The following is a 20,297-nucleotide window of genomic DNA, read 5'->3' as shown; positions in this document are numbered from 1 at the left end:
CACAAAACACAAAAATAAAAATAAAAAAATAAAAAAATAAAACAAAAAAGACGAAAAACATAAGGAAATCCTACTCGTGTAATAAAAAGAGAGATGGTGGAGAACTCCAAATAGTGAAAGGCCCTAACCAAAGCAAGTAAGTGAGCGAGCGAGCGAGCGAGCAGAGACGAAGAAGCTCTTTCTCGCCGCGGCCTCTCTCTCTCTCGCTCTCTCGCTCCCTTACTCTGGCTCTAGGTTTGTGGGGACGTGTGAACGGGACCCTGGAATCCAAGCCAACCCACACTATTTCCCCACTTGGTGGATAATGATGGATCCTATTCTTGTTGGATAGGTCTGAACAGGACCCTGTTCCCTTCGTCGTCCCCCACGCTCCCTCCACCCCGGTGAACTTCTCGTCCTTGTTCCCTTTTTCCGTGACCCTTGTTCCGTTTCTTTATCACTCCAATTATTATATTCTACTTATTCTTGTCTACCATTTTCGTTGCTATTGTTATTATAATTAAATAAAAAATATATTTTGGGAAAGAATTATGTATTCTTTTCTCATATTTTTCTATAAGTGAAATTGTGATCGTTATTTTCAATTCTATTCTTTGTGAACGCTTTTTTAAGCCTAAATAGTCAATGTCTCATAAAAGTTTCATGCATGCACGGCTGAGGATATTTTTTTATAAGATGAAAAGATAATATTCTTATGTAAATGAATCAAATAATCGGTTACTAAATAATTAGAAACAATGGTAGAGATTGATGTTTTAATCGATATTTGTTTTGTACATATGTTTGCAATAAATTACATTACTTAATAATATTTTTGTATTCCTAATCACTATTTTATTATTATTTAGTGTCACAAAATGCATCTGTTATATTTTTTTCATACATATAGGATTACAGAAGGTTACAAAAGGTTAAAAGACTACAACAAATTCTAATAGGCAAAAACACTCTTCTAAAGGTTTCACTAACACCATAGAAGGTTTTGAAAATTTAAGTATAACTACAATTATATTTAATGGATGGTAGTATTTAAGATATGAACAAAAAAAAGTAGAAACATAAATAGATTGGTGTCAAAGTAATAATCAAATTTAAAATGCGTTTTTGTAGTAAAATCCTAAATAAATTGTATCCTTTTAAAAAATAATATAATGAAGTTTGATAGATTATATACTCCTTTTCAAATAAACTCGCTTCACTAAAACGAAAGTGATAAGAAAGTTCAACTCTAGTTCTTGACAAAATGGTAAATATGAGACCACCTCCAACACATACTGGAAAAAGTAACATATTTTATCTAAGATCAGGAGCAAGGCGAACCAAAGCAAATACTGAGCTTCATTTGCTTTTAAGCCGCCCATAATCAAGGGAGCATAATAGCAGCTCTGTAACAACGTGAAATTATAAAGGAATGATCTGTTCTCACTCTCCCATTAGATCAATGGAGTAATCGAGAAGGAACACTATACGGTGGGGAGCTCAAACATAAAAATTCTTGCTTGAAATGCAGGAGAAGGAAACCCTTGACCATTATCAACATCGCCTTTCATATCTACACCTTGAGAACTTCCCCTTTGGGGGTGACTCTTCTTGTGGCCGTTCGCATTGTCACCAACTCCTCAGCAGCTGTCGGATGAATACCAACCTGAAAAGGTACACGACAATAGGAAATCAATATTATACTCCTTAATCTGACATTCAAACACATGTAATGGCCAAAACAAAATGATTTGAGGATTTATCGAAGACGTAGTTTACAGAGAACAACCGTCACCAGAAGCAGACAACTTCTGAACCTAGAAATCCTGTTGATACAGCTCAATGATGCATATGATAGTGTAGACATATATATATATATATATATATATATATTCACGCTCGTATTCTCAAGTCCGACGAGAATACAAGTAACGATACATAATATCATAGTTGAACTTGGCAGTAAGCCTTACCGTTGCATCGAACTGAGCCTTCGTAGCGCCACATTTAAGAGCAATGGCAACACCCTGCATTCAAACGAAAACTACTCAATATAACACCCAAAAGACCATTGCAACTAATAGGCACAACCACTGAATTCAGAATTAAGTCACTTCAGCGTCTCAGTTTCTAGAATAAATAAATAAATAAAACTTGAAAATGAAAATAATTCTTACTGACGCAATCAAAAAGTGGCATAAACATTAACATACCTGCATGATCTCCGCAGCATCAGGACCCACCATTCCAGCACCAAGAACTTTATCGGTAACGGCATCAACAATTAACTTCATGAATGTTTTCTCTACTCGCCTGTGAAAACGTTCCAACCAAAAATTGTCATGCATGGAAATCGTTTGAATGATTTTGTAAATCAGAGATTTGTACAATCTCTGCGCACGTTTCAAGTGTTGCCACAGATACACACTTACCCAGAAATAGTATTTTTCATGGGATTGAACGAGGAGGTGAAGACAAGTATATCATTCTTCGCTTGTTTCACAGCTTTGTCCTCAGTCAGGCCTACGACTGACAAGGGTGGTTGGCTGGCAGAGTCGAAGATAGTCAGGTCAGTAATAAAAACGGCACTCAAAAAAAAGGTTCAAGTAATGAAGTCGAAGCAATATGTACTGTTATTATCAGCATGCTGTTAATTGTTGTTTTAGATGTCCCAGTTTGCAACTACCAAGCAGAATTTGAGTGACACGTGGTAATAACAAACGTAAGCAACACCATATTTTTATATACATACATAGGCAGTACTTACCAGAACACCGCACTGGCAACGTTCTCATAGTCTGGCTTCATTGGTTTTCCACCGAATTCTGTTTTCTGGTCAACCAGCACAAACAGCTAGTCATTCAAGATTCATATACATACTTGTAGAACTGCGATTCACAACTCCAAACTACAATACGTGCTGGTAGAATCACATGCTGGACCTGATAACAAGACCATGATGTGGTTTCGTAAAAGAATGGCCAAGACCAGAGAGACTTACGGCAAAACACGTGCCCTCCATAAGTGCAACTGGCGTGAGGTTGATCCGGTTAGTGACATCTCCAATGGCCCAAATGCTAGGCACATTTGTTTGAGAATATTCATTCACCTGTATGCACGGATGAACTTGTGAGTAACGATGAGATTAATTAAATGACATATCATCGAAATCCAGACATTGATGCTCACCTTGATTGCACCAGTCTTATCTAACTCCACACCAACATCCTCCAATCCGATGTTTTTAGTTGAAGGCTTTCTACCTTCGCGAATCACGGCGATGTAACCAACGGTTAATATCCAGTAAAAAGAAAGCTGCATAAACTAGCCAAATTCAGCCTCAACAAACAAAAAAAATTAGAGTTTAAACTGGTTTCAATATGTCTAGGTTTCAGTTCCTTAGCATCGTTAACTGATAATAGTAAATCGAACAAAATTGGCTTGTGTTCAGTGATACTCTTCATAGCACATATCAGCATTTTACCTGTCGCAAACATGACAGCATCGACTTCGTGTTCTTCACCGTTGTCAACGGTGACCTTAATTCCACCTGCCACCTTCTCCAGCTGCGAGTGGTGAAGACACAGCACCAAATTTTCAAAACCACAATCAGATGATTCGAAAATTTTATTTTCCATGTTCTAGACGAGAGTAAAAAGCTCATACGCCGTAAAATTTGAGAGCTTGGTTTACAGCAATATTTGCCAGACGGGAAGAACATATACGGTAAGTTGAGATGGCACAAACCTTCGTGAGATTTGTTTCAGGATGGCATTTAATGCCTCGATTCTCAAGGTTTCTTGCTACAACTTCTCTCATCTCTTCATCAAATCCACTGTTTTATTCAAAAAATATATATTTAATTAGATGATGAGAGAGACTAGTTGCATCCAACAGCTACGTATCCATAGAAGCACCATAAACAAAAGAACATCGGAATCATTCACCGATAATAATCTACAGCAACTGGAAGAAGCATGTGCGAATACCTCTAAAGAACTATACAACTACTCTATAAGCGAGCGGGTGAGCATCCAAACTGAACTTACGTGAGAGGTAAGGGCTTCCTGTAAAACAAGTCCACCTTCGCTCCCATTCCACTGTAGATTCCAGCAAACTCCACGGCAATATACCTGGCAATTGAAATGCAGAACTGATTCAATTGCAAGCTCTTAACCCAAGCCACTTATATACCGTCTTTGGATTAAAATTTAGCGAATTTGAAGGACCAATGCATAATAGTGCAGCATTCGACATATACCATGAAGTTTATTACTGCAGCAATGATAAGCACCAGTTAAACTAGTGGAAGAATAGGTCTACAAAGGCCAGTATATTCAAAACATCCCACACAAAGGATTCACGTGAAAACTTTATATCATCCAAAAACTCGTACTGGTCATAGACTACTCATATTTCGTGAGTGATATCAACAAACTATTTAACATAAGAAAGAATGTGGTGAGGTGACCACATACCCTCCGCCGGCAATGACAACTCTTTTCGGAAACTCCTCCAAACTCAAACCCTCGTCAGACGTAATGGCCAATTCCTGCATTCAATGGTTCGATATGCGCATACGGGCATCTGAGAAATCGGATCCATCCAGAGCATCTCTTAAACATTTGACCATCACACCTGAAAAAAAAAAAAAAAAAAAAAAAAAAATCCTAATTACTTAGCGACAAATTCAGTTCGCACAGACAGAAGGTAACCTTTCCGGGAATATTCAGGGGAACAGCACGTCCGCCTGTAGCAACCAAGATTTTTTTGGCAGTAAATCGCTTCACTTCTCCACCAGTTTGTTCGACATCCACTGTATGAGGATCAACGATTTTACCACCACCTTCGTACATGTCAACTTTAGACCCAGCAAGCAACCTCTTGTACACTCCATTCAGCCTAATAATTTCTTTTGTCTGCAAAAAAAAATAGATAGAAAGCGCACAATATTAATATAAACTATACTAACACGAGGTACTACCAGATTCAGTATGATTATCCAAGGCACGTGAACCGTGATCCTGAAATCTGCTTACCTTATTTGCAATTAGCCTTTTCCAGTCAAAAGTGATGTCGCCATTTATGTTCCACCCAAACTCTCTTGCATCCTGCACACGAAAAAACCCATGATATAAACTGCCTGAAAACCTTCAACCACCATGCTGCGCCTGCCACTTAGCTCAACATTGCAGAGATGTCATAAGGTAGTGCCCGAAACTTTCGGCGTTGAAATTATAATGACTACCCACAAATGGCAGCTGAGGGTGAGAGCTCACCTGGAACTCTCCGCCGAAGGCTGATCCATACACCAATATTTTCTTCGGCACACATCCACGCAGCACGCAACTGCCAAAAACAACAGTCAGCATTTCTGACTGTAACGTTCATTGTAAATTTCTACGGTCAAAGGAACAGATCGGTTCCATACAAACCCTAGAGATGTTAACGTGGTAGCTAAAACTCCTACAATACCCACTTATGAACGCTAATACCTCCACATGATAATAGCAGTGGAGCTTCATCCCATTGCCAGTCGAGAAGTCAATGCTCTAACGAAGCTAGATTCTGGAGAGCTTCAAACACGTGTTCATATACATAAGGGAAGTAATAAGGAATTAGGCCATACGTCCCACCAATGCCTCCAGCAGACTCCGAACTGATTGGATGGTATGGTAATTCGCAGATGGCAACCTGATAATCCAAGGCACACGCTACTTTCATGTTTATATCCATTGACGTGGTTTAGATATTCACCAAAACAGAAAAAGATGAGAGCTTAGAATTCTACAAGTGTTTATAAAAGCGATTGCAAATACTCATTCACATACTTTTGCCCCAAAACCAGCAGCAGTTCGAGAAGCTCGAACGCCACCACTTCCAGCCCCTATGACGAAGAGATCATAGTCATATTCCACTGGCCCTTCACCGTTGTCATCGTGCAAGGCTTGTTCCCCAGGTTGAGGAAAAGTGCGAGGCATCCTGACCAACAGCACCTAACTGCAAAAGAGGCCACGTAGACCATTTTGGATATGATCATTCGGTCAGATTTAAAGTTGAAGCAGGCATCAATCCCGAAATTTGAATGAAGATCACGACTGAGAGGCTTCTACAGGAAGTTCAAAACTTCAATATCGACGGCAGACACGAACGACAATGTCAGCACACTTTCCCGATACCATGAGAATTCTTCATTCGATTTAGTAAATCAGAGCACTAAGACAATACCCGTCACTCTAGCTATTCAAACCAGCCAGTAGTCATTCTGACAGTAAACCAAAAAACGACTAACAGATGACGAACTCCTGAGAAATGACAAGGATCTGAACTCAAGCCCTCCCGAGTACACCCAAATTAGCGGCAAGATAGTCCAATCCAAAACCTGGTACTTCTCAAATCGCTCAAAAACCAAGAGCAAGTTGCGAAACGCATGAAATTCGAAAAGACGAACCCGTTAAAAACACTGTACAAACTATCTCAGGACGTGAATTGAGAGATTCAGGTACGGAGAGCGGCTTACTAAGCAAATTTTCGAAAAAACAAACTGTATGAAAGCGGAGAGACTCTGGGGCTCTTTCAATTAATCCGCCTACCCTAGCAACGTAAGATACGTGTGTGGTTGAGGAATTTGCTAGCTCAATGTAGGCCGAAACTAACTTGAAAAAAAAAAAAAAAAAAAAAAAAAACTCGAATGCAAACTTCTCTACACCCTAAAATCCTTGATGCGATACTTCGGACGAACAACCAGACCAAGACCAGCAGAAACTCGGACGAGAAACGAAACAAGAAATACAGTCAACAAACAAATTCTCAACCCACGGCGAAAATTTAAAAACAAACACACCACCCCCCTACTCCACTCCGCTCGCATCCTCAGCACAGAAACCACCACCTCCACGCACAAAGCAACGCCAAATACCCCGACAACAAGATCCAGAGGAAGCACTGAACTAAAATCGCGAAGAGACTCGCACAGGAATCCCTCACAACATTGGCTGCCCAGCACACAGCAAGACAGGTCCCACCTTCGCTCCCGCACTCAGAAACCCGACTCCGGAACGCGAAACGCAATCACAAAGCAAGAAAACACTCTCGAGGAATAATCTCAACACAAGGGAAGTAATCTTCGAGGAGAGGAAGCTAATAAGCTGAGATGAGGGATCAGCACACAAGTGTCAAAGAAGAAGTGGGACAGCAGCAGGTGCGGTGTTCCCCCTTTAAGCCAGACGTGGCAGAGGGGCAACGAAAACAGCCTCGGAAAGGAATGTTACGATGGTGATATAGTTCTAAATACTCGCAGCAAAGCGAATATGATCGCCGGATTCAGTGGATATGCGGTGACCACATGGAGCACATTACCAAGAGACACGAAGCGAGCACGGGCACGAGCACGACGACGAGGAGACGGAGGGAAGGAGTAAGAGCAGCAGCGGCGTGAAGAGGGCCCAGCAACAAACAAACAAGGGAAAAGGATTCGTGAGACTACTACTACTACTACTCTTGTCCCCGTTTTGTCTTGTCCCGTGCTGTGAAGATGGGTGCGAGGTTTCCCTCGTTGTAAGGTGGCCCTGCTCTGATCTGCTCTGATCTGCTCTGCTCTGCTGCTTGTAGTAGATTCACGCAATTCCTTCGTTGCTTGGTTGTTGTGCTCTGGCATCATCGAGAGCTCTTGGCATCATCGAGAGCTCTTGGCATCATCGAGACACACCACGTCAAAGCAAGCAAGCAAGCGAAGTTGAGCCCTCACCTTCCTTTCCTTTCCTTTTCTTCCCTTACCCACTACTTATTTACCTTAATAAAAACACTTGTTTCTAAAAACAGGAACAATCCTTGCCCTCCTCCGCTCATTTCTAGATATTATTCTCTCCACTTATTGTGAGCTTATATTATTTGTGTTTGTATTGGTAATGGTGCAAAAATTGATAACAGTTGTAGTGAATGAATGTGGTGATTTTAATGGTCTGTCTCTCTACGGTTTTTGGAGTTTGGAAGAAGATCTTTTACCTATCGACTTACTTCTAGTATATCGACTTACTTCTTACTTCTAGTATCGATAAAGTAATGTGCAATTGTGTGCATGTTTCTACACACACACACACTGGCTTGGTGTATGACATGGAACAAACATTTTTGAAATGTATAATAATGTTTTCTATTATTACCAGTATCAAACAAGAATTGTAACTTTTAGCTAGTATGTATTTCAAATCTTTATGTACAATAATAAACATGTAATACTTGTTTCCTAAATATATATATATATATATATATATATCGATTAACTCAAAACATGGGTTTAAGAACATTTTAAGAAATCTAGGCAAAAGTATTTATACTTTTTATCATTTTAGAGTAGTTTTTCCTACATCAAACGGTCTGAACAATATAACAATCAAGAGCCATTATATTAATCAAATCATAGAGTTCATGAATTGGTATCTAATTCAAACAGCCCATGAAATATCTAAAACAGATGAATGAAAAACTATACATCAGTTGGTACTGCATGGATGAACAGTAAATCCGAGGTGGCTTAAACCTAAAACCCTGAATGAATGACCTCGCGCGAGGGTGTTTCTGGAAGAAAGGCTTTAGGAACCCGAGCTTGTGAAGAAGAAGAAGCTTGTGTGTGTGTGTGGCCTCTTCGATCGTGCGCGCTCTTCCCCACACTTTCCGTGATCCATTTCTTCTTCCACCATGGCCACCACGGTACCGTCTTCTTCTATTCCGATCTCGTTTTGCCTTTCAATTTGGCCTTCATTCGTAACTTCTGTCGTCATTTCCCTCGACGTGTCTCCTCCTCTTTCCATTCGGGCTTTGGTGTAGGGTTGTGAGGAGCCATGTCTTGTCCCTGGTTGTGTGCGATGGTGGATATGTGCGTTTCGAATGAATGAGGAAATTTTCTGTTCGTTTGGAATCGAAAACGCGCCTCGTAATGTCGAAATACAGTCCTGGTGATTTTTTTTTTTTTTTTTTTTTTTTTTTTTTTTCATGTATTGGCGTTTCAGAGAGATGATTTATAGTGGATACGAGAATGAGTGGGAGCGAGAGTGAGATGATGTCGCGCGTGGCGTGGCGTGGCGTTTGTGTATACTTGGATGGATTGGTTTACTTTCCCATGTCCAACGCAATGCAATCTGCGTAGAGATAGCGCACATTGAGAGATTGTGGAGCATGATAGTTCTCGGAGCTATTATTTTCCACGGTGATTTAGATCGGTGAGATTGTAGCACGTTAACTTTAACTGGCTGAAATGCCTTCATTGTAGACAGCTAGTTTGTTGCGTAGCACACCTGGAGCTTGCTATTCGTTTCTTGGGGTGAACTCAGCACAGCATTTGTGTTGTCTTATTTTTGACACGCGATTCATGGTGTTTGGAGTTTTTTGGTTTTAGGAATCAGCAGTTCAGCCTGTTCATTTGCAACTCAATCGGCTTTAATCATTTCTTGTATAGTTAAGTTACCTATGTATTGATTTCTTTCAAAGACAGAAGCTTCTGCGACAACATTTATGCAGCAGGGCTTATATCCTACCTTAATCATCAACCTGTCCAATGCTTTGCAGGGGGAGTTGATCAAGGCAGACGCCATGGAAGAAAAAGGCGAGAGAGCAAGGATGGTATGTTGCGATCCTCCGCTAATTAACTGTATTAACATTATGCACTCTCTGGAAAATCAACTTCTCAGCAGCTGAAGCCAACATCTACTCTATTGTTGCAGAACGTTATCATAGGTTCATTAGGCGCTCTCATTTCCAACCCCTTCATTCCAACCTGTAGAGAAATTTATGTCATTCTTCTATCTATCCTTTTTGCCCACAAGGTGGTGTTTTTTCTTTTGATCTAAATATCAATAACACAGTTCAGACGAGTAGGCGTTTTCTTTTTGAATTCCGCACACCATACTGAAATTGTCGCTTCACTTTTTAAATCTTACGAACTTGCGGATGATTGCTTCCTGTTTTCTTGCAGGCTTCCTTTATTGGTGCAATGGCAATAGCAGACCTTGTCAAAAGCACCCTTGGACCTAAGGGAATGGTGCGCTCCAATCCTTGTTTTGATTACATGTGTAATGCTATGTAAAAGGATAGGTTTTGGATGATGGATTTGAAATGAAGTGTATCATGCACTAGATGTTAATTGAGGTTTATTAATATTCTGACCAACAGTCACTTTTCACATCTAGTTTACAAATCTGAGATCTAGTGCATGCCAGGATAGTTACGAGGATAATCATCGCTTGCAGAATCTTCTTTGTTCTTTGTTGATGGCGACAACAATTCATAGGATATACAGGTTGAAGTGCCTCAACTTTTGCAAGCTTCTGCGATCAACTTCACATGCGCTTTGATTTCACAACAAAAATGTGTATATCATTTGCTTTTGTGCAGGATAAAATTCTTCAATCTACTGGTCGCGGCCACAGCGTGACGGTTACGAATGATGGAGCCACTATATTGAAGTCGCTACACGTTGATAACCCCGCTGCCAAAGTCCTTGTTGGTGCGTTATCTTTGGGCATGCTTTTTTTTGACCCAACTGAACTACATTGTTACTAGTGAATCGCTGTTATGTTTATTTAGTCTGACAGGATTTCATCTATTTTCTGCGAGGAAACGCAGCGTGCGCTATAAGGACTTTGGAAATCCTCAGGGATTCCTTGATGCAAGCATCTTACCTGTCATAATTGTAAAGGAATTTTCTTTACATCATCAGTTGGTATGCTTGTGAGCTGCGTGGTTGATACGACGAGCGGCTGTGCTCTCTGTTCGTATTTGGCAGATATTTCCAAGGTCCAAGATGATGAGGTTGGAGATGGTACAACATCTGTGGTAGTCTTGGCGGGGGAGTTGCTAAGAGAGGCAGAGAAGTTGGTCGCTCTCAAGATTCACCCAATGACCATTATCGCCGGTATGCAGAACATCTTCATGAAATGTGAACCCTGTGCGTATATATATATATATATATTTTTGTGTGTGTGTAAATTCCATGTAATCGTTTTGTCTACTTAGAAACCATTTTTTATTTCGTAATGTTGTACTATTTGTAATGTTTAAAAAAGACTTGTTCCTAGTGCTTCATATTTATCTCATTTTCATATTTTTCATATGTGCAGGATATCGCATGGCTGCTGAGGCTGCACGTAGTGCTTTAGAAGCTGCTGTTCGTGACAACAGAGATGACTTTGGTACTTCACAAACGCTTATTCTTCGATTACTCGAGTTGAGTTTTTTTATCTTATTATTATTATTATTTGCAAATTATGATAGGGAGTGATTGTTTTTGTCAAAGCTGAAAAGCATTGATTTTTTTAATTACTGAATGTGTGAATATGCTGTAGAGAAATTCAGGTCTGACCTTGTTAACATTGCTATGACGACGCTGAGCTCCAAAATTCTATCACAGGACAAAGTACATTTTGCTAATCTTGCTGTTGATGCTGTACTTAGACTCAAGGTACATACTCGTATGTGTAAATCTCCGGTGTTGAAAATTCTGTCTATAATTTGCCTATAAGTTACTACTCATTCTGGAAGTTGTTTGAGATTTTTGCGTTATTTATGTGGCCAGCTTATTGCATCGTTCTTTGTATTACTGATGGCATTTTCTACGAATTTCCTTTTGGCCGTGTTTTCTAATTGCCCATGCTGAAGCAAATGGCGATTAATGGATGCAGGGCAGTTCAAATATGGAGGCCATTCAGATCATTAAGAAATGTGGCGGAGCACTGAAGGATTCCTTTTTGGACGAGGGGTAGGTTAATGAATCAAATTCTTCTTGGCTACCTCTAAGAAGCTTGTATCTACCAGCATTTATACTCGATTTTCTCTCTTAGTGACTAAATTTGGAATCCTGGGGTTCCAGGTTTATTCTGGACAAGAAGATCGGAGTCGGTCAACCCAAACGGATTGAAAATGCCAAAATTCTTGTGGCTAATACTGCCATGGATACTGACAAGGTCAAAATTTATGGTGCACGTGTGCGTGTGGACTCCATGTCAAAAGTGGCGGATATCGAGGCAGCTGAAAAAATCAAGATGAGAAATAAGGTTGATAAAATTATAGGGCATGGCATTAATTGTTTCGTCAACAGACAACTCATTTACAACTACCCGGAGGAGCTCTTCGCAGATGCAGGGATCATGGCTATCGAGCATGCTGACTTCGATGGTATTGAACGCTTGGCACTCGTGACAGGAGGCGAAATTACCTCAACATTTAATGATCCCGAGAATGTTAAGCTGGGTCATTGTAAATTAATTGAAGAGATCATGATTGGTGAAGACAAACTTATCCATTTTTCAGGTGTTGCAATGGGGCGGGCTTGTACCATTGTCCTACGTGGTGCCAGGTTAGCACCTCCCGCATGGTCTCATTCATTTATTGGTATTGTATTTCGTAAGGAAGTATGTGTCTTACTTGGCCTTTATTCTATTTGTTTTATGTAAATAATCCTTTCACTATTTTGAACTTGTGTTTGAAATCCGATCATGACAATCTTCTTTGTTATGTGGTGTTCCTTTGGCAGTTCACATGTGTTGGATGAAGCTGAGCGGTCACTTCATGACGCACTCTGCGTACTGGTTCAGACAGTTCAGGATAGCCGTGTCATCTGGGGTGGTGGATGGCCAGAGTTTTTAATGTCTAGACGTGTGGAGGAACTTGGGCGTAAAACCCCAGGGAAGAAGTCGCTTGCTATTGATGCTTTTGCGACTGCTTTGCGAGCCATTCCTACCATCATTGCAGACAACGCTGGATTAGACAGTGCGGATCTGGTCTCCCAATTACGTGCAGCTCACTCAGCAGATGGTTGTAGGTCCGGCATTGACATCATATCTGGAAAGGTACAGCACCAAAGCATTGTATTGTCTTGAACTTAGTTCAAATTTGTTTTGAAAACGCTAGATTTGTCTCCCAAAATATTACATTACCGAACACTCATTCTAATCTTGTCCGTAGGTAGGAGATATGGAGAAGCTTGGCATCTATGAGGCATTCAAGGTGAAGCAGGCGGTTCTAATGTCTGCTACTGAAGCCTCCGAAATGATCCTGCGCGTGGACGAGATTATCAAGTGCGCACCTAGACAGAGAGAAGACCGAATGTAAGCATTGTGACCACATTAAAAAAAACAAAAAAATGGAGTATTGATTTTGAGGATTGAACGACTCAAACTATCTTTTTCCCGCACGCTACATCTTCAAGCCTGTGCATCATGAATTGGCATCATCAGCCTGATCATCAGCTTAGTGTTCAAGGGTAGGTGTAGATACTGTCTCCACAAATTAAATTAGGTGAGCCTCGGTTGGATCCTGTATGCTACCTGCTTACTAGAAGGTATTTCTGCAAAAGAGTAATCTCTATACTAGGTTGTGTTAGAGGCATGGGACATGTAGGTTGCCTATATCTGGTACCCATTTTGAAACTAAACAAATTAGTGTGTGACTGGTATTAGGAACACATTAGCTCCACTCTTTTGAGGGGTAGCTTTTCGTATATATGTGGGTTAAAAGTTGTCATTCTCTTGTCGCTGGAGTAGCAGGACGAAGTCCAGTTGGGTTGTGTACTTCACAACATGCGTATTTGCTCGTCTATATTTGTTGTCAGAGTAAATTTAAGATGTGTATTTGTCCTTCTAATCGTAGTTTAATAGTGCCTGAAATTTAGTTCTTCTTTCACTATGCACTTAAAAGCCAACCTCTGTAGTTCAAACTTTTGAAGTGTATTTAATACACAAAGTATTTCAATACTGTGTGAAAACCAACAAGAAATTATGAAGTTTTACTGACTCTCATGAGGTTGCCAAAACCAACCCGGGCAATCAGTTCTTGTGTAGACTTACATTCAGTGTCTTTGCTAGTTAATCAAACTCGATTTTTTTTAAATTCTTATTACATATTCAAGAGATCTGAATCAAGTCAATGTGCACATCAATACAAAAAAAAACGTGAAGGATCCTGCTGTTAAATTAGTTACGTATACTCTGACCTGCAGTTATTGTGAAGAATTTCTTCTAAAATAAATTTAAACAGAAAACTTCCATTTGAAGTGCACAGTCTCAACTATTATCATTGAAAAAATTATGTCATTGAGAAAATTTCATTTTGAAATACTGATTCTTTTAATATTAAATGTTTCTCAAATCCTCGACAAAACTTTAAAAATTGCATGCTCATAAGAACTAGTTTGAATTAGGTTATTATTTCAATATGTGCTTGTTTGGAGTGGAAATAAGATGCTTAGATATTCTAATTGTTCTCATAGAACAGCTATTTTTGCATGTAACCCAAATGTTATTTAATAGAATATTCAGTAATTGTATTTTATTTTAAGAAGTTATATGAACCATGTTTAAGAAATAGAGAATTTATAAATCTGTTAAGTTAATTTCCAAGTGTTTAAGGGAAACCAATCGGCTCACTTAATTGCACAATAACACTAATACTACGGTCAATTCCATTTTTGTTCAATATGGAGGAATATATATCGAACAACTTTCTGAACTAAGATTTTATCCCAGTTTTAATACAAGCACAATTCTTGATGTTCTTTTTTGCAATTGTTTAAAAATGCATGGCATCTGAGTTCGAACTTCGTGATGAAAACGATTGAAAACCATATATATGATAAATCAAATGGTCCGCAGCAATCAATCTGGCATGTAGCCTCATATTACATACCGAGAAGGAATAATTGACTCTTCAACATAACTTGTTGGCCTCATGACAGATGGCAAAAAATTCTACGCTAAAGTACTTCGAAACTAGCATAAATAATGTGAAACTAGGTGGATTTGGTCAGTTTGATGGAAACTTTGAGCTTTCCCTGTCAAGTCTCACAAATGAATGTGTCTACTTGAAACTGAAACTACATCCTCTGGGAGGCTTGCTGGACTACCCCACCAATGCGATAAACTACTTCCTCTCTGCAAGAAAGCCCGCATGCAAATCTGCAAAAACGAATTTGCACTTGGACTAGAATCCCAACTCTTTTCCATACCCAATGCATGATGCCTTTTGCCACAGAGATTCTCAGTGAGATGTCATACCACCTCATCTGTATAAAAGCCGAGTAATGGAAAGTGGCAGATATGCGAACATTTCTAATACAATAAACCCTTCAATCCCTCTTCGTCCTTTCCTGTCAGCACACGTCGCTGTCTGTGCTCAGCAACCTTATAGTCAACTACCTCCCTGAACGTATCTGCATCCAGAACGCTGCTCTGGCTTCCATAAACAGCACCCTGCACAAGTCATATGGAAGAAGCCTTAATCCAGGTAGAAACCACTTCCAAAAAGTGAGAAACTCAAAGATAGGGTTTCAGGCAAGAATCTCGAACCAACAAAGGCGGGAAAAACACGGACAGGTACAATCCATGCCTGTTAAGCCAGGGAACTTGGTATTTGCGAGAAGAATTGAGGTTATATTCATGAAGGAAATATGCAATTATTAGAATTAAAATTAGACTCTAGGAAATTTTCAAATTGTTTTTAGTTGCATCAAATATGTATGTGCAAAGTGCTACCTGAACACTGGCCATCAACTTAGCAATCTCACGACCGGAGAATCCCTCAGTCTTTTCAGCAGCCTCCCTCAAGACCTCTTCTGTAATCCCCTTTATCTCAATTTTGTCTTGTTGGCCTCGTAACCAGCTCCGCCAACCCCGAGAGAAATTCCCCGCTTGAGCAATGTATTTCTCTAGATATAACTTTAGAAGTTTGAGGCGCTCTTCTTCACCAGGAAGTGGAAATTCCAAAGCCTCGTCAACACGATCCAGCACAGCTGAATCCAGATCACTTGGTCGATTAGTAGCAAGCACCATGACTATATCTCGTGATTGATCTCCGGTGCGATAGAGCAATGCGTTCAAAGCACTACGCTGGGACTCACTCATGTTTGTCTTGTTCCGCCTGCATCACTCACTATGATTAAATTCTCATAAAGCCCAGGAACGGATGCGGGGCACAGAACACAAACAATGTTACAAGTTGGCGTTGAAAGGAGACTTACTGGCACAAAAATGCATCAGCTTCATCGATAAACAGTAGAAGACCCTTATTGCTTCGGCCAGCCCAATTGAAGAGCTCATGGATCTTAGTAACAGCATCAGCACCCAGTGGAGCTACGTCACCACCAGTCATCAATGCATAATCCAAGCCCTGAACACTCAACATTAATCATCATGTGAAATTAATGTCATTTAATGCAATGCAGTCGGAGCCTTTAACAATCAGCAATACTAACAAAACTGCCATCACATCAAAAAAAATCTTGCTTACCTGATAAATCAAATTCACTGGTTGCAGCACAAAAAAATAGCTCTACTTGTCGACTAACCAGAGAACTTTCAAGCAAGGATACAAGTCCGAAATTGGCAGTTTATATGTCATACATTCAATCAACAACAAACTGATACACGTAATGCTATACAAGGTATAAAGCGACAGTGGAAGTTGAAAGTAACACCGAATACATCGGAAGTTTGAGAAAACTTGATTTCCTAAGGAATAATCGGTCATGTTTCGTACCTGGATTGAAAAAAAAAGAAAAAAAAGAAAAACGAAGATCTTACGCAGGGCTCAAAGAACACGAAATCCATAACATGAAACTTACCGATTCTTGAGCAAGTATTTTAGCTGCCATGGTCTTGCCAGTTCCTGGAGGCCCATGGAAAAGCATATTGCGGTAAGGAGCTGCATGTTGTTTAGTGTTGGCTGTTACTGAAGCTAGCTGTCGGATCCTGCTATGTAATGATGGATGAAGGACCACATCTCCAAACCCTTGCCCAGTCTTCATAGCCTGTGTCCTTTCAGCAGCCCCACCAACAGCTGGGGTGCCACCGGCTCCTGAAAGAGAACTATTTTTACGTTTTATAATATTTGACCAAGGGTATTTGCCTCGTGATGATTCTCTAACCAAAGACGGTTGCCCTAGTATTCGATCAATGTGGCTCCACAATACACGGGCCCCCTCCCTGAAAAAGGGCAAGACGTCATGCGCTGTGTTTATGAAAGCAATCGGTGTCTGGTTGGAAAATCGCCAAATCGTGTGCATACCAGAATGAAACTACTGTACAAAAGTCTGTAGTGACGAATGTCATCCCATCTAATCGGAGACTGAAACAAATATTTGAAAAAAAAGCGATAGAAGCAGAGTCAGACCTGGTAGTATATACTCCCGCTGCCAAGGCAGTTGCTCCTCCAACGGCAACGACAAGCTTGTTCTGATCTGTCAGTATTGCGTATATTCCGCCTGCAACCACAGAAAGACACGATATTACTTCCCACATCAAGTGAGAATAGAGACATAGACAATCGCACTCTGATCCAAACAATACAGAATAGAAACCAACAAGAATCGAACGAAGATGATATTATTACCTCCAATATGACTGAATGTGGTATTAATAGCAGCTAGCCACTTGTCCTTCTCCATGTTAGCACGCTCGACCAGAAGTCTTCTGTTCACGTCCTCAGCCATCTTAGCCTCATGAGCTCGCCCTTCAGCCTCTGCCATTGCCTTCACTCGAATGGTTTCCCTCTCAATTTCAGCCATCTCCTTTTCTGTTTGACGCCTCTGTGCTTGAATCTGTTCTTCTGTGTTCCTTCGAATCTGTTCCTGTCGCAATGCTGCCTCTTCCTGCATCCTCACTAATTCTTGATTTCGTTGCCTATTTGCCTCATGTTCACTCTGAAAAGCAGTAAAAAAAGGTGATTAGAAACAAATGTCTTGACCAAAAACAGGCTTCGTCCCACAACAGTGGAAGTACAGCAATATGAACGCACTTGAAACTTCTTTCCTGTAAAACTGATGCTTTATAGATTACAAATAAGAGTACTTACCTGCATCCGCTTGCGTGTAAGTTCATCTTCATATCGAGCCAACTGGGCCTTGTTCTGGGCTGTCTGCTGTAACAATTTCTTTTGCTCCTCATATATTACCCTTTGTCTCTCCTACGCAACGGAATAGAGCAAACTTTTTGAGCGGTGAATGTTTGAGAATACTCAAAGCGTCACATTCTTGCAACTAGTCAAGCTAAGACCCTTATTTAAAAAAATTCAAATTCAGCATTAAAATACACAGCTGTGATACGGAACTAAATAAATCAGCTCTTCTAACAATAAGGACAAGGATATCACTGAAAATCTATATGTTCTCTCTAAAATTGAACATCTTCGTATTCACTTCATGTTATTCTGAACTCTAAACTGCTATCATACTCAACGTTGATATGCACTAGATAGGACGTCAGTTGCTGTTCCATGACAAGCACTCTATCATAGCAATTCTGGAAATCGTCTACTTTGCCTTTCTTCAGTCCTCCTCAAGAAAACATACACTCATGAATAATATCATTGTTGACAAGCGCGTTGGATTCAGGTTGACTCTACAAACTATAATCATCATCGTTAATTGAGTTACAAGCTTGATGGAGGACGCGAAATACCGTCTCGTGTTGAGCTTGCATGGCTTGATATTCGGCTCTACGAGCATTTTCCTCTATTTGCCGAGTCTCTTCCTGTTTCTTCATCAACTCAAAAACCTGCAAAGAACATAGCATCAGCTTTGATAATGCACGTGATCATCAAGCACAGACTGGAGAGATAATAGACATCTCCCAATCCTGGCGAAATTTTTTGTCACTAATTATTTTCCGTGTACAATGAGCATGATACTCGAGGGCAAAGTGATATCTAGTCACAATCCTAAAAGGAGTTATACAAAGCCACCCCTGCGATTCCAGTAGCCTTAAACCCTACCAAGGGTTTAATCTCTGTGACATACAAGAAAGGGGCTTAAACCCTCACTAGGGTTTAACATGGACCCGCTACGAAAGTGGAACAAACATAGGCTCCTGAAGAATCATTCATCGACTTGGGTGCTCGACATGAACATGCAGAGGATTGTCCTCAAAAAACACTATCGAAAGTGGGGATTCGTTCAAAATTGACCGCAGCGTAATTTATTTTTTTTCAAAGAAAGAGAAAAAAAAGGGGGAAACAATCAAATTTCTGGAGCAACTAATTCACCTTTTTGGCATGATTAGAGGCATTAATTTCCCGAAGTGCTTTGGCACCTCTCTCCAATGCCTCTGGGTCGAACCCAGCGGCGGATGTGCGCGGAGCATCATTGCGAGGTTTTTCCTCTTTCACTGGAGTGGGTGTCGCGGGAGCCGGAGCAGCAGAGGATGATGCGCCGAACAGAGATCCGGAATCGAGTCTTTTGTCAGCAGAGGCAGGATTACAGGCAAGCACATACGAGGCCGACGCGATCGCACCAGCTGAGCTAGCCACCTTCATTAATGCACTACTTGCCATCGTTCCCAATACTCTCCCAAACAAAATAAAACTAGACAAAATAAAACTAAAAAGTAGAAGCTCCTCTTGTCCCTCAAAAAGATGCCTCAAATGCGCATCACAACAAAAAAAATCCTCTACAGCTATTCAGGAAACTTCTTCAGTCCATATCCCACCACCAACTCCTGCGAAAAATCCAACACGAAAACACATTTATGAACTCATCCACATCCTCCACCGCTTCCAACCTCCTGGCAAGCACTCCTTCATGCTCCAAAACCCTAAACCTCCCACACAATCTATTCCAAACCCACAAAATTGAGAATGCACCCACGACAACAATTCTCAAACATACAAAAAATTCCCAACAAGGAGCACAATGACACAAGCACGAACCAGTGGGCCAGCTGCGAGAAGGAGGCGGGGAATGAATACCTGAGAAGAAGCGGGGTAGAAAGAAAGCAGCATGTCAGGCATACTTCGTGGGAAACAAGGAAACGAGAAGGGAAAGGGAAATTTTGGAGGCAGCTGCCTTTCGCGGCTGGAAAAGACAGCTCCCTCCGTCCGTCCGTCCGTTATTTTCGGTTCGTTTGTTCGTTCGTTCAATCGCCTTCTTCGTTCGTTCATCCTTTTCTCGTTCGTCTGTATGTCGGTCCGTTCGTGAGTCTGTTTATTCGGGGTCCATTGCATGTTGCGATCCTGGGACACGGAATTAGGATACGAAAGCAGGTCGGTTGCGGTTATAGCGTTAAACCATGAATTCCTGATTTAGGGTATGCTTGACCACCGCGCCTAGTTGACCTATGTTGATTTGTAATTGATTGATTTCATGGATTTGGTGATTAACTAACATATTCTAATAGAGGATTGCTTTATGAATTTAGTTGATGGAAAAAAAAATATATGTATATGTAAAAAAATATATGTATATGTAAAAATATATATGTATATATATGTAAATATATATATAAATAAATAATTAAATAAATAAACAAACAAACAAACTTTGATCAATTTATTTATTT

General features: G+C 40.4%; 3 protein-coding genes across 7 annotated transcripts; 1 reads left to right on the top strand and 2 right to left on the bottom strand.

Annotated features, from left to right (window-relative positions):
• Positions 1 to 1,067: 1,067 nt before the first annotated feature.
• On the bottom strand, positions 1,068 to 7,448 carry LOC112282001 (glutathione reductase, cytosolic). Of its 3 annotated transcripts, none has more exons than XM_024519079.3 (17): positions 7,005 to 7,448; positions 5,811 to 5,979; positions 5,609 to 5,673; positions 5,259 to 5,328; positions 5,019 to 5,090; positions 4,695 to 4,898; positions 4,458 to 4,531; positions 4,029 to 4,112; positions 3,727 to 3,814; positions 3,464 to 3,545; positions 3,169 to 3,242; positions 2,981 to 3,088; positions 2,747 to 2,811; positions 2,412 to 2,525; positions 2,193 to 2,292; positions 1,953 to 2,006; positions 1,068 to 1,645 (listed from the first exon to the last, which is right to left on the bottom strand). In XM_024519079.3, exons 2-17 carry the CDS (start codon positions 5,958 to 5,960, stop codon positions 1,553 to 1,555), a joined length of 1,497 nt encoding a protein of 498 aa, XP_024374847.1. In that variant the 5' UTR covers positions 5,961 to 5,979; positions 7,005 to 7,448; the 3' UTR covers positions 1,068 to 1,552. The 3 variants fall into 3 exon arrangements, with proteins under 3 accessions (XP_024374847.1, XP_024374846.1, XP_073390259.1); XM_024519078.3 differs by having other exon boundaries at positions 7,339 to 7,448; XM_073534158.2 differs by having other exon boundaries at positions 6,500 to 7,229.
• Positions 7,449 to 8,548: 1,100 nt separating this feature from the next.
• LOC112281999 (T-complex protein 1 subunit beta) lies at positions 8,549 to 13,567 on the top strand. Of its 2 annotated transcripts, none has more exons than XM_024519076.3 (11): positions 8,549 to 8,688; positions 9,544 to 9,597; positions 9,950 to 10,015; positions 10,369 to 10,480; positions 10,760 to 10,888; positions 11,094 to 11,165; positions 11,319 to 11,434; positions 11,655 to 11,731; positions 11,843 to 12,328; positions 12,506 to 12,821; positions 12,937 to 13,567. In XM_024519076.3, exons 1-11 carry the CDS (start codon positions 8,677 to 8,679, stop codon positions 13,081 to 13,083), a joined length of 1,587 nt encoding a protein of 528 aa, XP_024374844.1. In that variant the 5' UTR covers positions 8,549 to 8,676; the 3' UTR covers positions 13,084 to 13,567. The 2 variants fall into 2 exon arrangements, with proteins under 2 accessions (XP_024374844.1, XP_024374845.1); XM_024519077.3 differs by lacking the exon at positions 8,549 to 8,688 and adding an exon at positions 9,039 to 9,197.
• Positions 13,568 to 14,611: 1,044 nt separating this feature from the next.
• LOC112282845 (uncharacterized) lies at positions 14,612 to 19,824 on the bottom strand. 2 transcript variants are annotated; one of them, XM_090250524.1, is made up of 10 exons: positions 19,708 to 19,824; positions 19,006 to 19,457; positions 18,423 to 18,518; positions 17,818 to 17,928; positions 17,356 to 17,665; positions 17,137 to 17,227; positions 16,589 to 16,949; positions 15,986 to 16,134; positions 15,501 to 15,885; positions 14,612 to 15,218 (listed from the first exon to the last, which is right to left on the bottom strand). In XM_090250524.1, exons 2-10 carry the CDS (start codon positions 19,291 to 19,293, stop codon positions 15,078 to 15,080), a joined length of 1,932 nt encoding a protein of 643 aa, XP_090106650.1. In that variant the 5' UTR covers positions 19,294 to 19,457; positions 19,708 to 19,824; the 3' UTR covers positions 14,612 to 15,077. The 2 variants fall into 2 exon arrangements, with proteins under 2 accessions (XP_090106650.1, XP_024376697.1); XM_024520929.3 differs by having other exon boundaries at positions 19,669 to 19,733.
• Positions 19,825 to 20,297: the final 473 nt, after the last annotated feature.

The sequence above is a fragment of the Physcomitrium patens genome, chromosome 5 (assembly GCF_059467195.1).
Source record: "Physcomitrium patens ecotype Gransden chromosome 5, ASM5946719v1, whole genome shotgun sequence".
NCBI lineage: Eukaryota > Viridiplantae > Streptophyta > Bryopsida > Funariales > Funariaceae > Physcomitrium > Physcomitrium patens.
The sequence above is the reverse complement of the archived record's forward strand: the minus strand, read 5'-3'. Positions and strand labels throughout refer to the sequence as shown.

What these genes read in the sequence shown, in the direction of transcription:
- LOC112281999 (XM_024519076.3), top strand. An exon ending in AAGGCGAGAGAGCAAGGATG is followed by an intron (nt 9,598 to 9,949) that starts GTATGTTGCGAT and finishes GTTTTCTTGCAG; the next exon opens with GCTTCCTTTATTGGTGCAAT. An exon ending in CCCTTGGACCTAAGGGAATG is followed by an intron (nt 10,016 to 10,368) that starts GTGCGCTCCAAT and finishes GCTTTTGTGCAG; the next exon opens with GATAAAATTCTTCAATCTAC.
- LOC112282001 (XM_024519079.3), bottom strand. Translation starts at nt 5,960, where the DNA reads ATGCCTCGCACTTTTCCTCAACCTGGGGAACAAGCCTTGCACGATGAC. An exon ending in CCCTGAATATTCCCGGAAAG is followed by an intron (nt 4,532 to 4,694) that starts GTTACCTTCTGT and finishes CATTGAATGCAG; the next exon opens with GAATTGGCCATTACGTCTGA. An exon ending in AGGCTCAGTTCGATGCAACG is followed by an intron (nt 1,646 to 1,952) that starts GTAAGGCTTACT and finishes GTACCTTTTCAG; the next exon opens with GTTGGTATTCATCCGACAGC.
- LOC112282845 (XM_090250524.1), bottom strand. Translation starts at nt 19,293, where the DNA reads ATGGCAAGTAGTGCATTAATGAAGGTGGCTAGCTCAGCTGGTGCGATC. An exon ending in GCGGGAGTATATACTACCAG is followed by an intron (nt 16,950 to 17,136) that starts GTCTGACTCTGC and finishes GCCCTTTTTCAG; the next exon opens with GGAGGGGGCCCGTGTATTGT. An exon ending in AAATACTTGCTCAAGAATCG is followed by an intron (nt 16,135 to 16,588) that starts GTAAGTTTCATG and finishes TTGAGTGTTCAG; the next exon opens with GGCTTGGATTATGCATTGAT.